Genomic DNA, 15290 nt, shown 5'->3' on the forward strand with positions numbered 1-15290 from the left:
GTAATTAGCTTTATTTATATATAAGTGCTGTCAACAGAAACTTTCTAGATAAATAGACTAACTAGGAGGAAATCCAAAGTCGTGTGGGCTGGAGAGATGTGTGAAAGGAGCGGAAGTTTTCTCTTTTTATTAATAGCTTTTAAATACAATTTTAAATTTATTCTTGATAGCGTTAGTACAATTTCTGGGATTAATTTTTTTAACTAGGTCACGGGTGTCAAACACAAGGCCCGCGGGCCGAATCCGGCCCGCCAGACCTCGTCATGTGGCCCGTGTAGCTGCCGCCGGCCGCCGGCCGCCAGCCTTCACCTTTTATTCTAGGTTTTGGGGGGGGGGTGACACAAGGAAGTTTACATGGTGCGGCTCCCTACTCGCCTCCCCCCGTTGCTCTTAAGGACGTGGTTGCTGCTTCAAATGTCCCCGCGTCTCTCAACTTGCGCCTTTGTCGTCGGGAGCTGAAGCGAGGCGGGCAGCTGGCTTCTTTCTCCCGCTCACTGCTCAAAAAGAGCAAGCGGAAGGTCAGGTCTCTCCGTGCCACAGAGGGGGAGTCTTTCTCCTCGGAGAAACTTTTTTATTCCAGCCTTGGATCTTCTCCGGGGCTTGCAAACTCGCCCTGCGGGAGGCGTCCTCTTCTCCTCCGCGCTGGATTTCACCAGCCCGGGGCTTCCCTTCCTCTTCATTTCACCTCCCTCTCCATCTTTGCACAGCCAGCCTTTCCAGGACCGACGATGCCTGTGATCAAGTTGTTCTTTGGGAATATGGGGTGGCTGCTGGGGGGGGGGTGTGTGAGTGGGAGAGAGAGGCGCGCGCACACACTCCAAACACCCTTAAAATAAATGTAAAGTGGGGGCGGCGATGATGATGGCTGTGATGGGAGGGGGCTGTGTTCCCTGGCACCCCCTCCACTCCCCGCCCCCCACCGCCGCCTTCCTCCTCCTCCTCCTCCTCCTCTTGCAATTTCGCGGCAAGCCAAGCGAGGAAGGCGATCTGGCGCCCGGCTCTCTATCTCAGCTCCACAAGTTGGACTCCGCGCCCGCGCAGCGGTGCTGGGCGGTTCTCCCAGCCTTCCGGCACATGTCAGTCCCGCTGGCACATTCCTGGGAGGAGATCGGACGCGTCTCCTTGCAGCCCTTCTATCACTCGGTCACACAATTGGGCGGCTCGCTCTCCGCCCTGCCAGTAGCTCCACCTTGATCTCTCCCTCCTGCCTCGGGGAAGGAAAGGAAGAAGCCGGAGATCCAGTTGTAGGCAGCGCGCTCACGCTCTTTCGCCTTTTGCGCTATGCAATGGCACCCCGAGATGGGGGGGGGGCAGGGGAATTAGCCAAGGAAATTGAGAGTGCACAAGGCATGTTGATGCTTTCCTGTCAGAGCTCTCTCTCTCTCCCTCCCTCCCTCCCTCACACACACAGACACACACACACATTTTATTTACAGCCCCATGTCGTGTATGTTTACTCAGAAGCCAGCCTCACTTTCTTCAACAGGAGTTTCAAGTAAATGCACATAGGATTGCAGCAATCGTCTCATTAGGGCTCATTCTTTGTAACAACTTTGTTTCCTAGTTCTGCTGGATCTCTCAGCGGCCTTTGATACAATCGACCATAACATCCTTCTGGACTGTCTACATTATTACAAAAAACAGTAATAATTGAATGCAGTGACAATAATTTATGATAATAAAGAGTGGACACATAGTCCTACAGATACAACCGGCCCTTTGAGGGTGACCAAACTGCTGATGCAGCCCCCCGATGAATTTGAGTTTGACACCCCTGAACTAGGTGTTGCACAAATGCACACACAAAGGCCCTCCACAATCTTATTGATGGAAACTGCCGCCCCACATGGACATAACATATAAATAATATACTGAAAACTGGAGGAGAATGCTAAAAAAATAATTGTATACGGAGTAGGTGAAATATGAGACTTGAGGAATTGTTTTAAAAAGTGAGGGGGGGAGAGATTCAATTAAACTAATGTCAGCTGGTAAAGAGTTCTATAAATAAGAAGCAATCAGAGAAAAAGCTCAGGATACAAAATAGCTGGAGAGAAGTCAGCTCTAGCAAACAACAAAGAACTTGGAAGAATGCAAAAAGCAAGAAGGAGAAGATAAAGTACTCAGAGATGAAAGATAAGCAGGACCTGCGAATGGATACATTTGAAGGGAACTAACAGTCTTAAATTGAGTGCAAAAAAGGAAAGGTTACCAGTGAAAAGACATCAAAAGCTAATAAATATGAGCATGCTGGCCTGTAACTAAGGGTGGAGCCTTAATTTTGAGGGCTGTGTTGTGAGCTCTGAAGGGGCAGCGCATCACATGACCCCTTTCCAAAAGCACCTCATAACACATCTCCCAATAAACTGCCCCCCAAACACAGGGGCTTTAAAAATGTGCCTTTAAAACCACAGCAAACAACCTCACAAGACTCAGTGCATTGCATTTGTGTGCTATTTAATTAATTAATAAGGGTATACCCTGCTTCTCAGGAGTGGGGGGAACCCAGCCACCACCACCTTAAACTCACCTTGCCAAATTTTTAAAAATCCAAAAGACAAATGACCAGAACATACAACACATCAAAATGCAGAACAAAGCAGAAAAATTCTGCTTGAAGCGAGACACAGACACAACAATACATGTCTTTTTAAGAAATGAATGCTAGTATTGTGGGGCTACCACGGAAAAGTCCCTGTCTTCTTCTCTACAGTCTTATGGACCTTGATGGCAGATCAGAGAGCAGGGGTTCAGTTGCTGATCGCAAGGTCTGGGCTGGTTTGTATGGGTCCAAGTGATCTTCCACTGAATGGTCCCAAACCATTCACGTTTTTAAAGCAGGGATGGGAAACCTGTGGCCTTCCAGACAGCGTTGGACTACAGGTCCAATCATCCATGAGAAAAATTGATTCCCAGTCTTTCTGGACTACAAATCCCATCATCCCATGCCAGGAATTACTTCTAACCAATTAGTTTGCATAATTTCACAGATCATTGTTATTTTTAGCTATTTCAAATATATCAAGGGTTACCATAACACTCTTTGTACATGAGGACTGGGTATCTAACAATTGGATGAGGAAGCATGCCAGAAATCTAGGTGTTTTCTTTCAAACCCAATAGTTGCACACCTCTGTGGTCTGCTCTGAATTTAGAAGCTCTGAGAAACTCATATCAACATCTGTCTTCATGCCAAGCGAGCCTTGCCAAGAGAGTAACAAGAATAATCCCATTTAGCCAGGGGGCTGGCTGGCAGCTTTTCCAGTGGTTTAGTTTGAAGCCGAGCAGTGTGAAGCAGAATGTGATATATGAAACGTCACAAGGGAAAATTTTGGATCAAAAACATCACAAAAGAAAATAGGGGATAGGTGCAACTCAATATACATAGAACTTCAGTAATTAAATTCAAATAAACCATAGTGCTACAGAAATAATTCGGATCCCTTAGGAGTTTCTGAATGCTAAATAAATGTTATGCAAGTTTCAGTAATTCTGAGAGGAAAAACAAAATAACTTAGGACATTAAAACTTCCCCATTAATGATTTGAACTTTGGAAAATGATGGGACTTTAATATTTAGGGACAATAGAGATGCCAGCCCTTTTTATAGAAAGGGTTTATAGAAATGGTTGACCAGAAGGACACTGAAGGAATATTGTCTGCTCTTTGCAGCTTTAGTCAAATGTACCTTTCAGTTACAACATGGTGGATTTGGAGACATTGTTGGGTATTATCCTGGGGTTTTTTGTTTTGTTTCAAAAATTAATGAGCAGGGACAATTTTTCTATAAATTTATTGTTTTGACATTTATAATGACCTCTTGAGCTATAGGTCACCTTTGTACGCAATATTATGTCCCTTATTATTTTTCAGGTCATTGTGCAATGCTAGATGGTTTTCTTGCTGTCCAGTGTCGACTGATGCACATTGAAGCTGCAGTTAGAAGGTTTAGAATAGGCTGTAGATCTACTAATTAGATATCTTCTTTTAGATAACAGTTTGTTTTGCAATCCTGCCCATTACACAAAAACACATGTATTTAAATCCCAACATTTGGTTAAAAATGTGAAGATGGAAGCTACGACCCTGCTTACTCTGCTCAACAACTCCCTGCTATTCCCCACACATTAATTCCCCACTTCTTCCCCATCCTATGCTACTACTAAGCTGGTATTTCACCTTTCCAACTTCATTTCTGAACACTTTGCTTGTCTGTTCTGCAGCCCCACTTTGCATACCTGTTTTTACCTTCACCTCCTGATTCTTTTGCACACAGACCATAATAAGCTCCTACATCTTCCTCCTTCACACATTGCAACTACTAAATCACTACAAATTCTGAGGCTGAGCTCAGAATTCATGCAAACCTGGAAGTGTGATGTGGCACTACAAATCCTCCAATGGCTATGCGATGACAACCTTACATTTTAATGTATATAGGGAGATATAACTTGAATATGTGTTACATAGAGTGTGCCAGGGAAGTGGGTGGTTGCTGTGTTCTCAAATGTTAAACCTCAGCCAATGTCTGCCTTTCTTCTTATTTTTCGAGGGATGTTGGAAATTTTATATAACTACATTATTACAACATGCTAAAATTAAAGTATCCGAACAAACAATCATTAGCTGCCCAAACTGGGGAAAGGATCAGTAAGAAACAGCTTCTTTGAACTGGATATTTGTTAAACATCAAAGATGATTTTAATAAGAAATTGTGCCAAAATTGTATCAGATGTAGCTTTTGTCATTTGGCGATTAGAGGTCTTTATGAAGACAAAACAAATCTCCCACTAACGTAACGAAATGGCATTGTTAGGTCTGCAGAAAGTGAAAACAGGCATTTCCTTCAAAGGAACGATGTAAACACTGTGCTCTCTAGCGGCCACTGAGATAGCCTGTGAGTCTATTGTGATGGTTTCATCTCTAGTCTGGCAAATGAGATGGTACGCCTTAGGCTCGTAAAATCGGTATTCAAAGTGCATCCATTAGTATTGCAGCTTTGGGTGTGATTGACTTTGTGCTGGTAGATGACAGTGAAAACATTGAAAAAGACTCCCGCAGGAAAGAGGCCTCAACTGGTGGGAGGGAATAAATGAGCTAGGTCTGCCAATGCCCTGCTCACATAATTGCACGAGGCTAACAGCAACTGTGGTTCCCTCCTGCGTTTGGCACTAGGTTTTGCGAGGAATTAGCCACTGTTGATTTTTAGGGGCGGAAGACAATTTTGTAGCATGTTTAACAATGAATTTCATTATGGCATGGGTTTTTTCAGGCCAGTGGAAAGATTTGTAAAAATAACTTCCTGTAGTTCCTCTAGTGCATACTGCAGTTACAGAGGTGGGGGACGGGGCATATAAATGACAATTTGCTTCTTGTCTGTTTTTGATTCAATGGGTTAAATATTTTATCTGTTCTAATTTTGCAAACAAGGTGGTAGCATTTTATTCTTTTTTAATCTCATAGATTTAGGAGGATTGGTGGTTTCATCCGACTAAGTCATTGCATGATCAAAACAACTACCACTCATGCAATGGAACCCCTCTCCCAATTGTGTGTTCCCCACACCACCCCCAAAATGCTCCAGATTTTTTGGGGGGTGGGGGAGGGAATCTCTGGAGCAAGTTTGGGATGTAAGGAGGTGCACAGGAAAAGAGAAGGAAGGAAAGCTCTGTTGCATGAGCAGAAATCATTCCGCTTGTGTAATGACTTAGTTAGATGCATCCCTGTGATCCTGAAAAAATATCCTAGAAATTGCTGGAATAAACTTTCAATAGGCATTGGTTCATCAGAGGCAAAAACTGGGCAGAGATGTATATGGGTGTATATAGCCCACATGCTTAGATATAGCTGTTATGAGCCATTGTAAAAATGTTATCCAGAATTTTCCCTTTATTTTGAAAACATTTTTTTTATTTATAAACAATATTTGTAGTACCCTACCCCAAAGTTCTGTGAGCACCGTGTGTGTGTGTGTGTGTGTGTGTGTGTGTGTGTGTTTAAATCTAGCTTCTCCTCTGGCTGGAAGTGGTTTCCAACAATAAGCAGCTTCCCACATAACTTGTTACGGCATAACAATGGCATAAAGTCATTAAACATCAAATATGACTCAGCAGCCACAAAATCCAAATGCTGTTAAAGGAGCCAGGGGGAAATTAGCAAGTTGGCAAAACTGCTCTCAAACACAAATGGTCTTGCAACGCTTCCTTAACCTCACCAGTTAGCCACACTGACACGCTTTCTCTAGTAGCTTGTTCCAAAGCCTTCAAGCTATTGCAGGGAAGGCCCTTCTAGTTCCCTTGCTATCAGCAATCTAATTCTAGGCAAACGTTGCCTAAGCAGAGATTTACCTATACATCTTAATTGAAGGAGGACAGGGAAATCTCCCAACCTTACAGCCAGATTCCCTTGCAGACACCATTTCAGTTGCCACATGCCAGCAGTGAGGCCTGATGTAAATGTTTGCAGAGCAAGAAGTATACCCCCCCCCCTCTCTCTCTCTCTCTCTCTTTACTTTTCTACACACACTTTGCTCTGGGCTCCATCCGAGCAAGCAGTATACATCATCAGAGTTCAGGGACACACTTCAGCTAGGCAAAAACACTCTGGGAAGGCACGGAGCAGAACTGGTGGGTCGTATTGCGTGGGGAGAGTCCCGCGAGTCATATACAAAGCTGGGAGGCTGCATTTGGATCCTGGGTTCAAGCTGCCTTCCCCACCCTCAATATACACACTATGCTGCATGCATCTGACGCAGTGTCACTGAGAAGCCACTAGGCCAGGCTTCTTCAAACTCGGCCCTCCAGATGTTTTGAGACTACAATTCCTATCATCCCTGATCACTGGTCCTGCTAGCTAGGGATCATGGGAGTTGTAGGCCAAAAACATCTGGAGGGCCGAGTTTGAGGAAGCCTGCACTAGGCTGTCTGTGATGGGTAGCCCAGTGGCTACAGGAGAGGTGGGAAGTCCCACTCAAACCTCTGACACCAGAGCATGAGTTCACATGGGGACTTTATGGAAACCAACATGTCTTGTCCTCCTCTTCCCCACCACAATGTGTAATTTGACGATCATGAGAACATAAGAAGAGCCTGCTGGATCAGGCCAATGGCCCATCTAATCCAGCAAACAGTTTTCACAGGGGACCAACAGGGGCTTGTGGTAAGCTGGGTCTAAACCACTGAGCCTCTTGGGCTTGTTGATCAGAAGGTCAGTGGTTTGAATCCCTGCAATGGAGTGAGCTCCCGTTGCTCTGTCCCAGCTCCTGCCAACCTAGCAGTTTGAAAGCACGCCAGTGCAAGTAGATAAATAGGTACCGCTGTGGTGGGCAGGTAAACGACATTTCCATGTGCTTTGGTTTCCATCACAGTGTTCCGTTGCACCAGAAGCGGTTTAGTTCTGCTGGCCACATGACCTGGAAAACTGTGGACAAACGCCAACTCCCTCGGACTGAAAGCGAGATGAGCCCCACAACCCCATAGTTGCCTTTGACTGGACTTAACCATCCAGAGGTCCTTTACCTTTTACCAATGGTAAACCCGGCAAGAAGGACCCAGCCATAACAGAAGTCTCCCCATTTGTGACTCCCAGCAGCTAGCATTCAGAGGCATCCTGCCTTCAACAGAATGGAGGTAGTATCAACTTGTATGAAGCACAAGTATTAACTTGTATGATGACGCTTGTAACTTTTAAAGCTTAGAAGTGCTGCATAATTGCCACGTCTTCAGTTTTACTGCTTTGAGGATACAGCTGATCCTCTTGTTCCACTGAAGGGGACCGATGCTTAGCATTGGTTAAGGTATTTGCCAGTCCTTCCTCTCCTTCAGCCCACTCATGGCATGTGGGAGCAGTCACACTGAGCTGGAATGCCCCCCCCCCACAAGCCTAAGCAAGCTGAAAGTCTGCCAGAGTAGGTCTAGCCAGCTGCAAGGCTTTTTTAATTGTCAAGAACTAGATAGTGAGCCTAAGGCTGCAGCAGTATAATCAAATTTACATCTAGCTGTTCCAATGTCTGCGCTCTTAGCAGCCTTTTCATTTCACTGTGTCAGAAATGACCGTTTGGACAGCTGGGACAACAGTGCGTTCCTGTCTCTTTAAAAAGCAAAGTAAACTTTTTGGGGAACTTGACAGAAATGCTCTCCTCTGATGCCAGCTTATTAATTTAAATGGAGTTTAATTAATGCCCCCACGCAAACATCTCTAGATTATTTTTTCCCCATCACCTGTACCAACTCATTGAGGCACAAAACCCATGCTGCTTTATTCAGGTAACAGCACTGCAGACCGTTGTGGCATCTAAAATTTGCAATCATGTTTAAATTTTAATGGGGGCTATTGCAGGAGCTAATTGAATTGCCTTGAGGACTAAAATGTAACTCACACAGGTCTTGTTTCCAATTACCGTTTTCTATTTTATTTACACAGTTTAACAGGGAGAAAGGAATGAGTGCAATCTACATTTAATGTAAGTGTCTTACTGAACCGTGACAGATATCACTCTGGAGATCACAAACATATGCAGCATTTAGAGAAATTTCAAAAAAAATATATAATCCATTATGGCTATCGTTGATTACTCTAGAGAGAGTGTGCAAAGTATATAGCATCTCTGGTTCAGTAATGCTAAATAAGTCTAGGAGAGCAGATAAATAATTTGTTTCTCAAGAAATAGACATGCGTTTGATATTATTCATTTTGATACTTTGGGTTGGACATTCCACTCTTACTGCCTTCAGTGGGACCAAAATAATGTCTTAGAGTTAAATTGCAAATCCATTCATAAGACTGGCATGAAGCGCTGATCTGCCAAGCATTATTTTGTGTAGGAGACCAGTCCATACTAGCCACTCTGCTACTACAGGACATGGGAAATCAATATTGATTAGGATAGTAAATTTTGAAGAACACTTTGCAGCAAAGTGTGAAGTTCTTATTCCACCCCACTTTAAAGTGACCAAGAAACAGATACAGATAGAAACAAGGCTGGTACTTCATAGCTGGCAAGTTGACGGCACAACTGGCAGTGTCTCTCTGCCTCTGCTTCTTGCTCTCTAACCACAATGCCCCTTCCTCTATCCACACCACTGGCATTGCTGCCTGCTCTCTGCTTATCATCTGTGTAGGAAGAGGTCTTACTGACCATAGCTGTCAATTTACAGATTTGAGAATAAGGGGCCATCAGCCTCGAAAATAAGGAATCAGCAGCCAAAATAAGGGATTTTAGTCAACCAGCTCCCAAGCCAAAGGCAGAAAGCCCAGCCAGCAGCAAAATGAAGCCTCAAGCGGTGGTTCCCACAGCGCAGCAACCCGGCAAAGGGGATGCAGCAAGGAAAACCACCGTCACTTCTCCACTGGGAAGCACTGAGCAAAGGCAAGTCCCCAGGCAACGCGGCCGATTTGATCGGCACAGGCATACAAGCTCCACCCCCCCCCAGTCGTTCTTAGACTCCTTATTGGGTGAGCAACGCAGCCAGGCAACACAGTTGGAGCCTCCCTCCTCTCTGGCTGGCAGGGAGGGAGGGAGGGAGAGGAGCTGCTTCCTTTGAAACCCAGGAAATTTACAGGATATCATCAATCCGGGACAGCAGCGGGATAAGGGAGTTTTCCGCCAAATAAGGGACGGTTGACAGCTATGCTTACTGACTTATCTGCTGGCAGCCATCTGTCTCAAGAGACATTGGAAGAGTGTGCTACCAAGGGTAAAGTCAAGCCGTTGGAGAGTTACAGCGACTGCTGTGGCTGTAGACATCAATACAGGAGAGACATGTTTTATTGCAATTGGGGCAGATGAAGGCATCCAGTTTTGCTGTTACAGGTGCACCATGGCCTACATGTTTCTTTACAAATATGTTAGAAACATATGTTGTAATCCCTGCAAAGCCAAACTCCTAAGGACTCATTAAAAAAATACCAGAATATATATGTTGGATAGAAAAAACAGGTGCCATTAGTTTAATAAAAAAAAACTTTGGGGATCATCATTACATTTCTATCTTTTTAGCTTTATTATTATATATTTATCTCTCATATGGATAGTATCCTATTACTGATAGGAACATACAGTTGATTTTTATATACTGAAATGGATCTTATTAGCATTTTTCTGGCAAGGAAAATGAATTAGTCAGCTAACACTTGTGACTGCATGAAAAACCTAAAATTCTTTACAGTGGATAAGAGTAAAGCCTTCTGAAGACAAGTGACCGTTACTAGAAAGAAAGTTGGCAATTCACTCTAAATGGCACCACTGTCGTATCAAGATTTAGGAGACAAAATCCTTGCAGTGTTGTAAGAAAAGATCTTTTGAAGCAAGTGACCTTTAGTATCGAGTTAATTCTTTGCTGAAGTCTGCCGGGCCCTTTGGCCATTGTGACTTGCTGTTGTAGTTACTTTGATCACAAAAATGGATTTGGAAAGTGGATCTGTTAAAAGACCTTGAGTGAAGACTCTCTTGTAGCTGTACCTGAAGTTGAACTGAGTATGCTAATTCAGCTAATTCTTGTAGCTGTACCTGAAGTTGAACTGAGTATGCTAATTCAGCAAGTGAGTATGCTAATTCAGCCGACCGCCTTGGAACATAAGAGCTCTGGAGCATCAGGCCATCTTGTCCAGCATCCTTTCCTCACATCGGCCAACTAGATGCATGTGGAAAGCTCCTGTGCAATAACTTGAGTGCAACGGCACTTTCCCCACCTGTGTTTCCCTACCAGCTTAATTGGATGACCCTGCCTTCTAGAATTAGGAGAGGCAGAAATGAATTCACTTTCCCTATACCATGCAAAATCTTATACACCTCTATCATGTTCTCCCCTCTCCTTTTTTTCCCTAAGCAACAAAGCCCTGAGTGTTTCCCCCTTTCCTCACATGGGAGCTTCTCAAAGCCCTTGATCATTTTTGTGGTCCTTTTTGAACTTTTCCCAGCTCTGCAGTATTCTTTTTTTAGATACAAGGGCCAGAACTAAACACAGTATTCCAAGTATCACCCCATCATAGATTTCTAGAATAGCTTTAGTGGTATTGATAGGTTTGTTTTCAGTCCCTTTCATGCCATTCACCTTTTTCACAGCTGACACGCACTAGTTCAACATCTTCATAACGCTATCCACTATGACCCTAAGCTCTTGTTCCGGGTCAGTTACTGCCAGTTCAGACCCCATCAGCAAATGTGTGAAATTATAATGTCTTTGAAATTTATGTGACATTTTGCCACAGTATGTATTATTTTACGTTTGCTTCCATTTTACTGCCCATTCACCCATTTGGGATAAATCCTTTTGGAGCTCCTCACAATTCCTTCTTGTTTTATCTGCCTTAAACAATTTGGTATTATCAGCTCACAAGGCTATGTCAGTGCTCACCTATAATTCTACATCATTAATGAGCAACTGAAAAAACACAAGTCCTTGGCCGGGGGGGGGGTGTCCCGCCACTTTTTACATCGAGAGAAATGTCCCTGTTTTACACTCAGTTTCCTGTTTCTTAACCAGTTACTAATCCATAAGAGGATTTACTTTATTCCCATGAGTTGCTAAGCTTTACTCGGGACACGGATGAGGTGCTTTGTCATTATTATTATTATTATTATTATTATTATTATTATTATTTTGAAAGTCTTACATACACAACGACACATCTACCTGTAGGCTTGTTGACACATCAAAGAACTCTGAAAGGATAGTGAGACAGGAGTTGCTCTTTCCTACGATTGGTAATTCTATATTTTGCACTGCTTTCCAACAGTTTTCCTAGAACAAACATTAAGCTGACCAGCCTGTGATTTCCTAGATTCTTCCAGATCTCTTTTTTCAAAAAAATATTGATACGTTGGCCACTTTCCAGTCGGGTAGAGAAGCTGACCTTAGGGACCCGTTACATATTTTGCTAGAAGATTGGCAGTTTCATATTTGAGTTCTTTAATAACTCTCAGGTAGATGCACCCAGACCCCAGTGATTTGTTAGTTTTAAATTTGTCAAATAAGGCTTAGCTTAGAACATTCCTCAGACTCCCTTCCAGTGAAAGTTAGTTCAGGCACAAGGATCTGCCCTACACTGACTTGATCCCCCCCCCCCCCGAATTGGCCTTGAAAACATCACATGCAGGTTTCATTGTGAACGTAATTCAGTTCCGTGTAGGATGCAGTATGTATGGGACTGTGGGTCCTTCAGTCAGAGAAGCCTTCTGGACCAAGCCTCTAAAATAATATGCAAGCTGCTCTGACTATGTTGGCAAATGCTGCTCACACATGGTTGCCCAATTTTTGGCTGTGTGATCTGTGCCTGTTGCTCCCGAGAGACAATGTGATTGTGCTATCTTCAACATGCGACCATTATCTACAAGAAGGGCTCCTAAGGATAAATTTTAGAGCATATGTACTCTTGCAAGACATTTTGAAATCACCACTGCTTCTGGATGCACTTCACCCTGGCTGCAAGCCCAGGAACAGTTGCACTAACTACTCCCAGCTCATCATTGCTTGAAACTGCCCCAAATGTATAGCAAATGCAGTACTAGGGATAGCATAAGAGTTTATCCAAACTTGGCTCAGATTCTAATTCAAGAGGTTTGCAAAGAAAAAGGGGGGGGGGAGAGAGAGAGAAACGCAAGTCCAAACCAAACTTGAATCTTCCAACCTCTGAACATCCTTTTCTAGGTGTTCAAAGTTAAAGTGCTCAGGAAAGGAAATCCTATGTTACTCATTTTTCCAGCCCCAATTCATACTAATAGAGATTTTGGAAGCTGGCCCATCGCTATAAAGAATCATCAAAAGTATTGCCTCTTCATTCTTCAAATCCAGTTCCATATATACTTTTGGGGGGATCATTATCTATGTTCACATTAATAAAACAGTAATTTGTGTGTCTTTTCATCTTAGGGAGTTGTTTATTTGCATTTTGAGATATATAGTTTTCAACTCATGACAGATACCTTAGGTGCTGTGTACTTTGGTGCTATATGTTAATGGCTATGTAGATGCCCTAATTATCTTTCTGTAGGGCACTTGATTTAATTTAGGCTTCATTAATTTTCATCCCTTAGGTTGACTTTCCTTCAGGTATCCTAAAATTTGATAGCATTGTAATAGGCTTTTATTTATCGCGGGGTGGGGATTCCGCTTATAGAGGGACTGCATACACAGGAAGTTTAGTGTGGAGGTGGTGGTGCTTAGAGGAGCCTGCCAAAACTGAGGTATAAATTACAAGTTTTGGTTCTGTACAATATAATTTTGTACTAGAAGTGACTCCTGGGTTCCTAAATTATCCTTACAAATAATTATTTGCCAGCTGGTTTCCCAGCCCCACATCCTCTTAACAGTGCTCCTACTTTACTTTAGTTTTCTGCCAGCTGTTCGCTGTCACATGCTGTGAGCCTATTGTAACTCACTACTAGAGCATCTGTTCTGCATTACACAGTTCCAGGTTCAATTCCCAGTATTTCAGGACTGGGAGATATCCCTGACTGAAATCCTGGGGAGCTGGTGCCAGTTTAGGAAGGTCTGAGCTACATGCACCCTCATCCATACCACAGTCACTTAAATCTAAGAGTGACAGCAGAACAAACACAACACTTCTTTTTCATGCAGCGTAGCATCATGTCACCCAAAGGCTCTTCTCTCACCCCCCCCCCTTCTGCCTTAAAGACAAAAGGTCTAGAAGATCTGCATAGGGAGCTGTCAAAGCAGCAGTAGATTTTATTTCATATGTAATAAACGTATACCTCACAATTAATATAATCTGCATGCTTTGGATGGACATTATCTATGAAAAGTGGAAAATTAACTTTCTGGTAAATGGTCAGTTAGTGGTCCAGGAAACCAGCAGGTCACCATCACTGGGAAATGAAAAAGTGTTGGAAGAGATTTGACGTTTTAGCATAAGAAGGCCACTGATCCCTCAGTACAGTGGATTATGTACTGGGTTACGTACCGTCCTCCTTACAAACACTTCGGGTTACAAGCACCGCTAATCCGGACGTAGGTGTTCCGGGTAGTGAACTTTGCCCTGGGATGTGAGCGGAAGTCGCGCACCAGTGGCATGGCAGCAACGGGAGGCCCCATTAGCGAAAGCACGCCTCAGGTTAAGAACGGACTTACAGAACGAATTAAGTTCATAAATGGAGGTACCACTGTACATAGACTTGCCCTTGACATGAGTGGATCCCTTTGTCCTTTTGGATGAATGAAATAAAGTGCCCCCTCCCGCCTCACTGAATGACAAGTATTTCAACATATGTGAATTCAATTCTTCATCCTGCCATTTTCTAATTGGGCTTGTTCCTCTGCCTAGTTCCTCCTCGGCCCTTACAGAGTGTCTTATCTGACAACCTTTTGAAACATCATTCTGAGACTTTTGTGTGTTTTTAATGGTTTTGTGGCTTTTTTAATGGAACCAAGTATGGCATCTCCCAGGGAGGGTAGCACACAAGGGCCAGGCTAAAAATTCAGCTTGCTGAATAATTCCCAGTACCTGCTGTTCAGTATGTGGGTTTTGATCTGTGTCAATGCTACAATTCTGATTAAAGCTCAGGAAATTGGCAGACAAACACTGCTTTAAGAATTGCCTTCTAGGATGAGGCCAAAGGCACATCTAGTCCAAGACTCAGTTGTGAACAATAGCCAGTCAAATGCCTTTGGGAAGGCCACCAACAGGGTGTGATGGCAGTAGCCTACCCCTTTTAGTTATCTCCCATGCTGGTTCTTTGGCTTTAAGCAAGAATTTAGAAAGGTGCAGCTCTGCAGCTGTGTTTATGCACCACTGTCATCTCTCTGTATTACTTTGTACTTTGTACCCTGCTTTTGCCAGGCTGGTTTTTATTTGCTTTTAATTCTGTTGACACGTATCTTTACTAATTGTATCCTTTTAAAAATGTTTTGTATGTGCTAATCTAATACTTACTCTCCCTTTCCCTCCATTTCTCAGAGTTACATTCATGGAAGCAGCCAAGCACAATTCGTGGCAGAGTCTCATATTATACTGCTCCTGAGTATCCTTCAAATGTTGATGGATGGAACAAGGCAAGCTAAGCAGAGTCTGCTATTACATGAAATTGCACTGACAGTGAATATCACTGAGGTTTTGAACAGGTATTGCGTTCCCTGCCTATTTGCTATGTGATTAAGATGATGCCCAATAGTTTGGGGGGTTTTATGTGTAGAGAAAGGTAGGTGTTTTTGTTGTATACTGCTAACTGGTTACCTGGTGCTGTGTTGCGTATTGTTTTCCCCTTGTAACAGAAACCAACTATGTTGTGTTAAACTATGGATCAGCTCAGGATGTCAGCAGTGATCATCAAGTGA

At 43.4% G+C, this 15290-nt stretch overlaps 1 protein-coding gene across 1 annotated transcript in view; it reads left to right on the top strand.

Annotated features, from left to right (window-relative positions):
• The window catches only part of TUSC3 (tumor suppressor candidate 3), a 125452-nt gene that overhangs the window by 81883 nt on the left and 28279 nt on the right, over nt 1-15290 (top strand). The window contains exon 7 of the mRNA XM_083460095.1: nt 14914-14977. Within this exon, the coding sequence (XP_083316221.1) occupies nt 14914-14977 (64 nt within the window). The remainder of the gene's footprint in view (nt 1-14913; nt 14978-15290) is intronic.

The sequence above is a fragment of the Podarcis liolepis genome (genome assembly GCF_965112155.1).
Source record: "Podarcis liolepis genome assembly, chromosome: 9".
NCBI classification, from domain to species: Eukaryota; Metazoa; Chordata; class Lepidosauria; order Squamata; family Lacertidae; genus Podarcis; species Podarcis liolepis.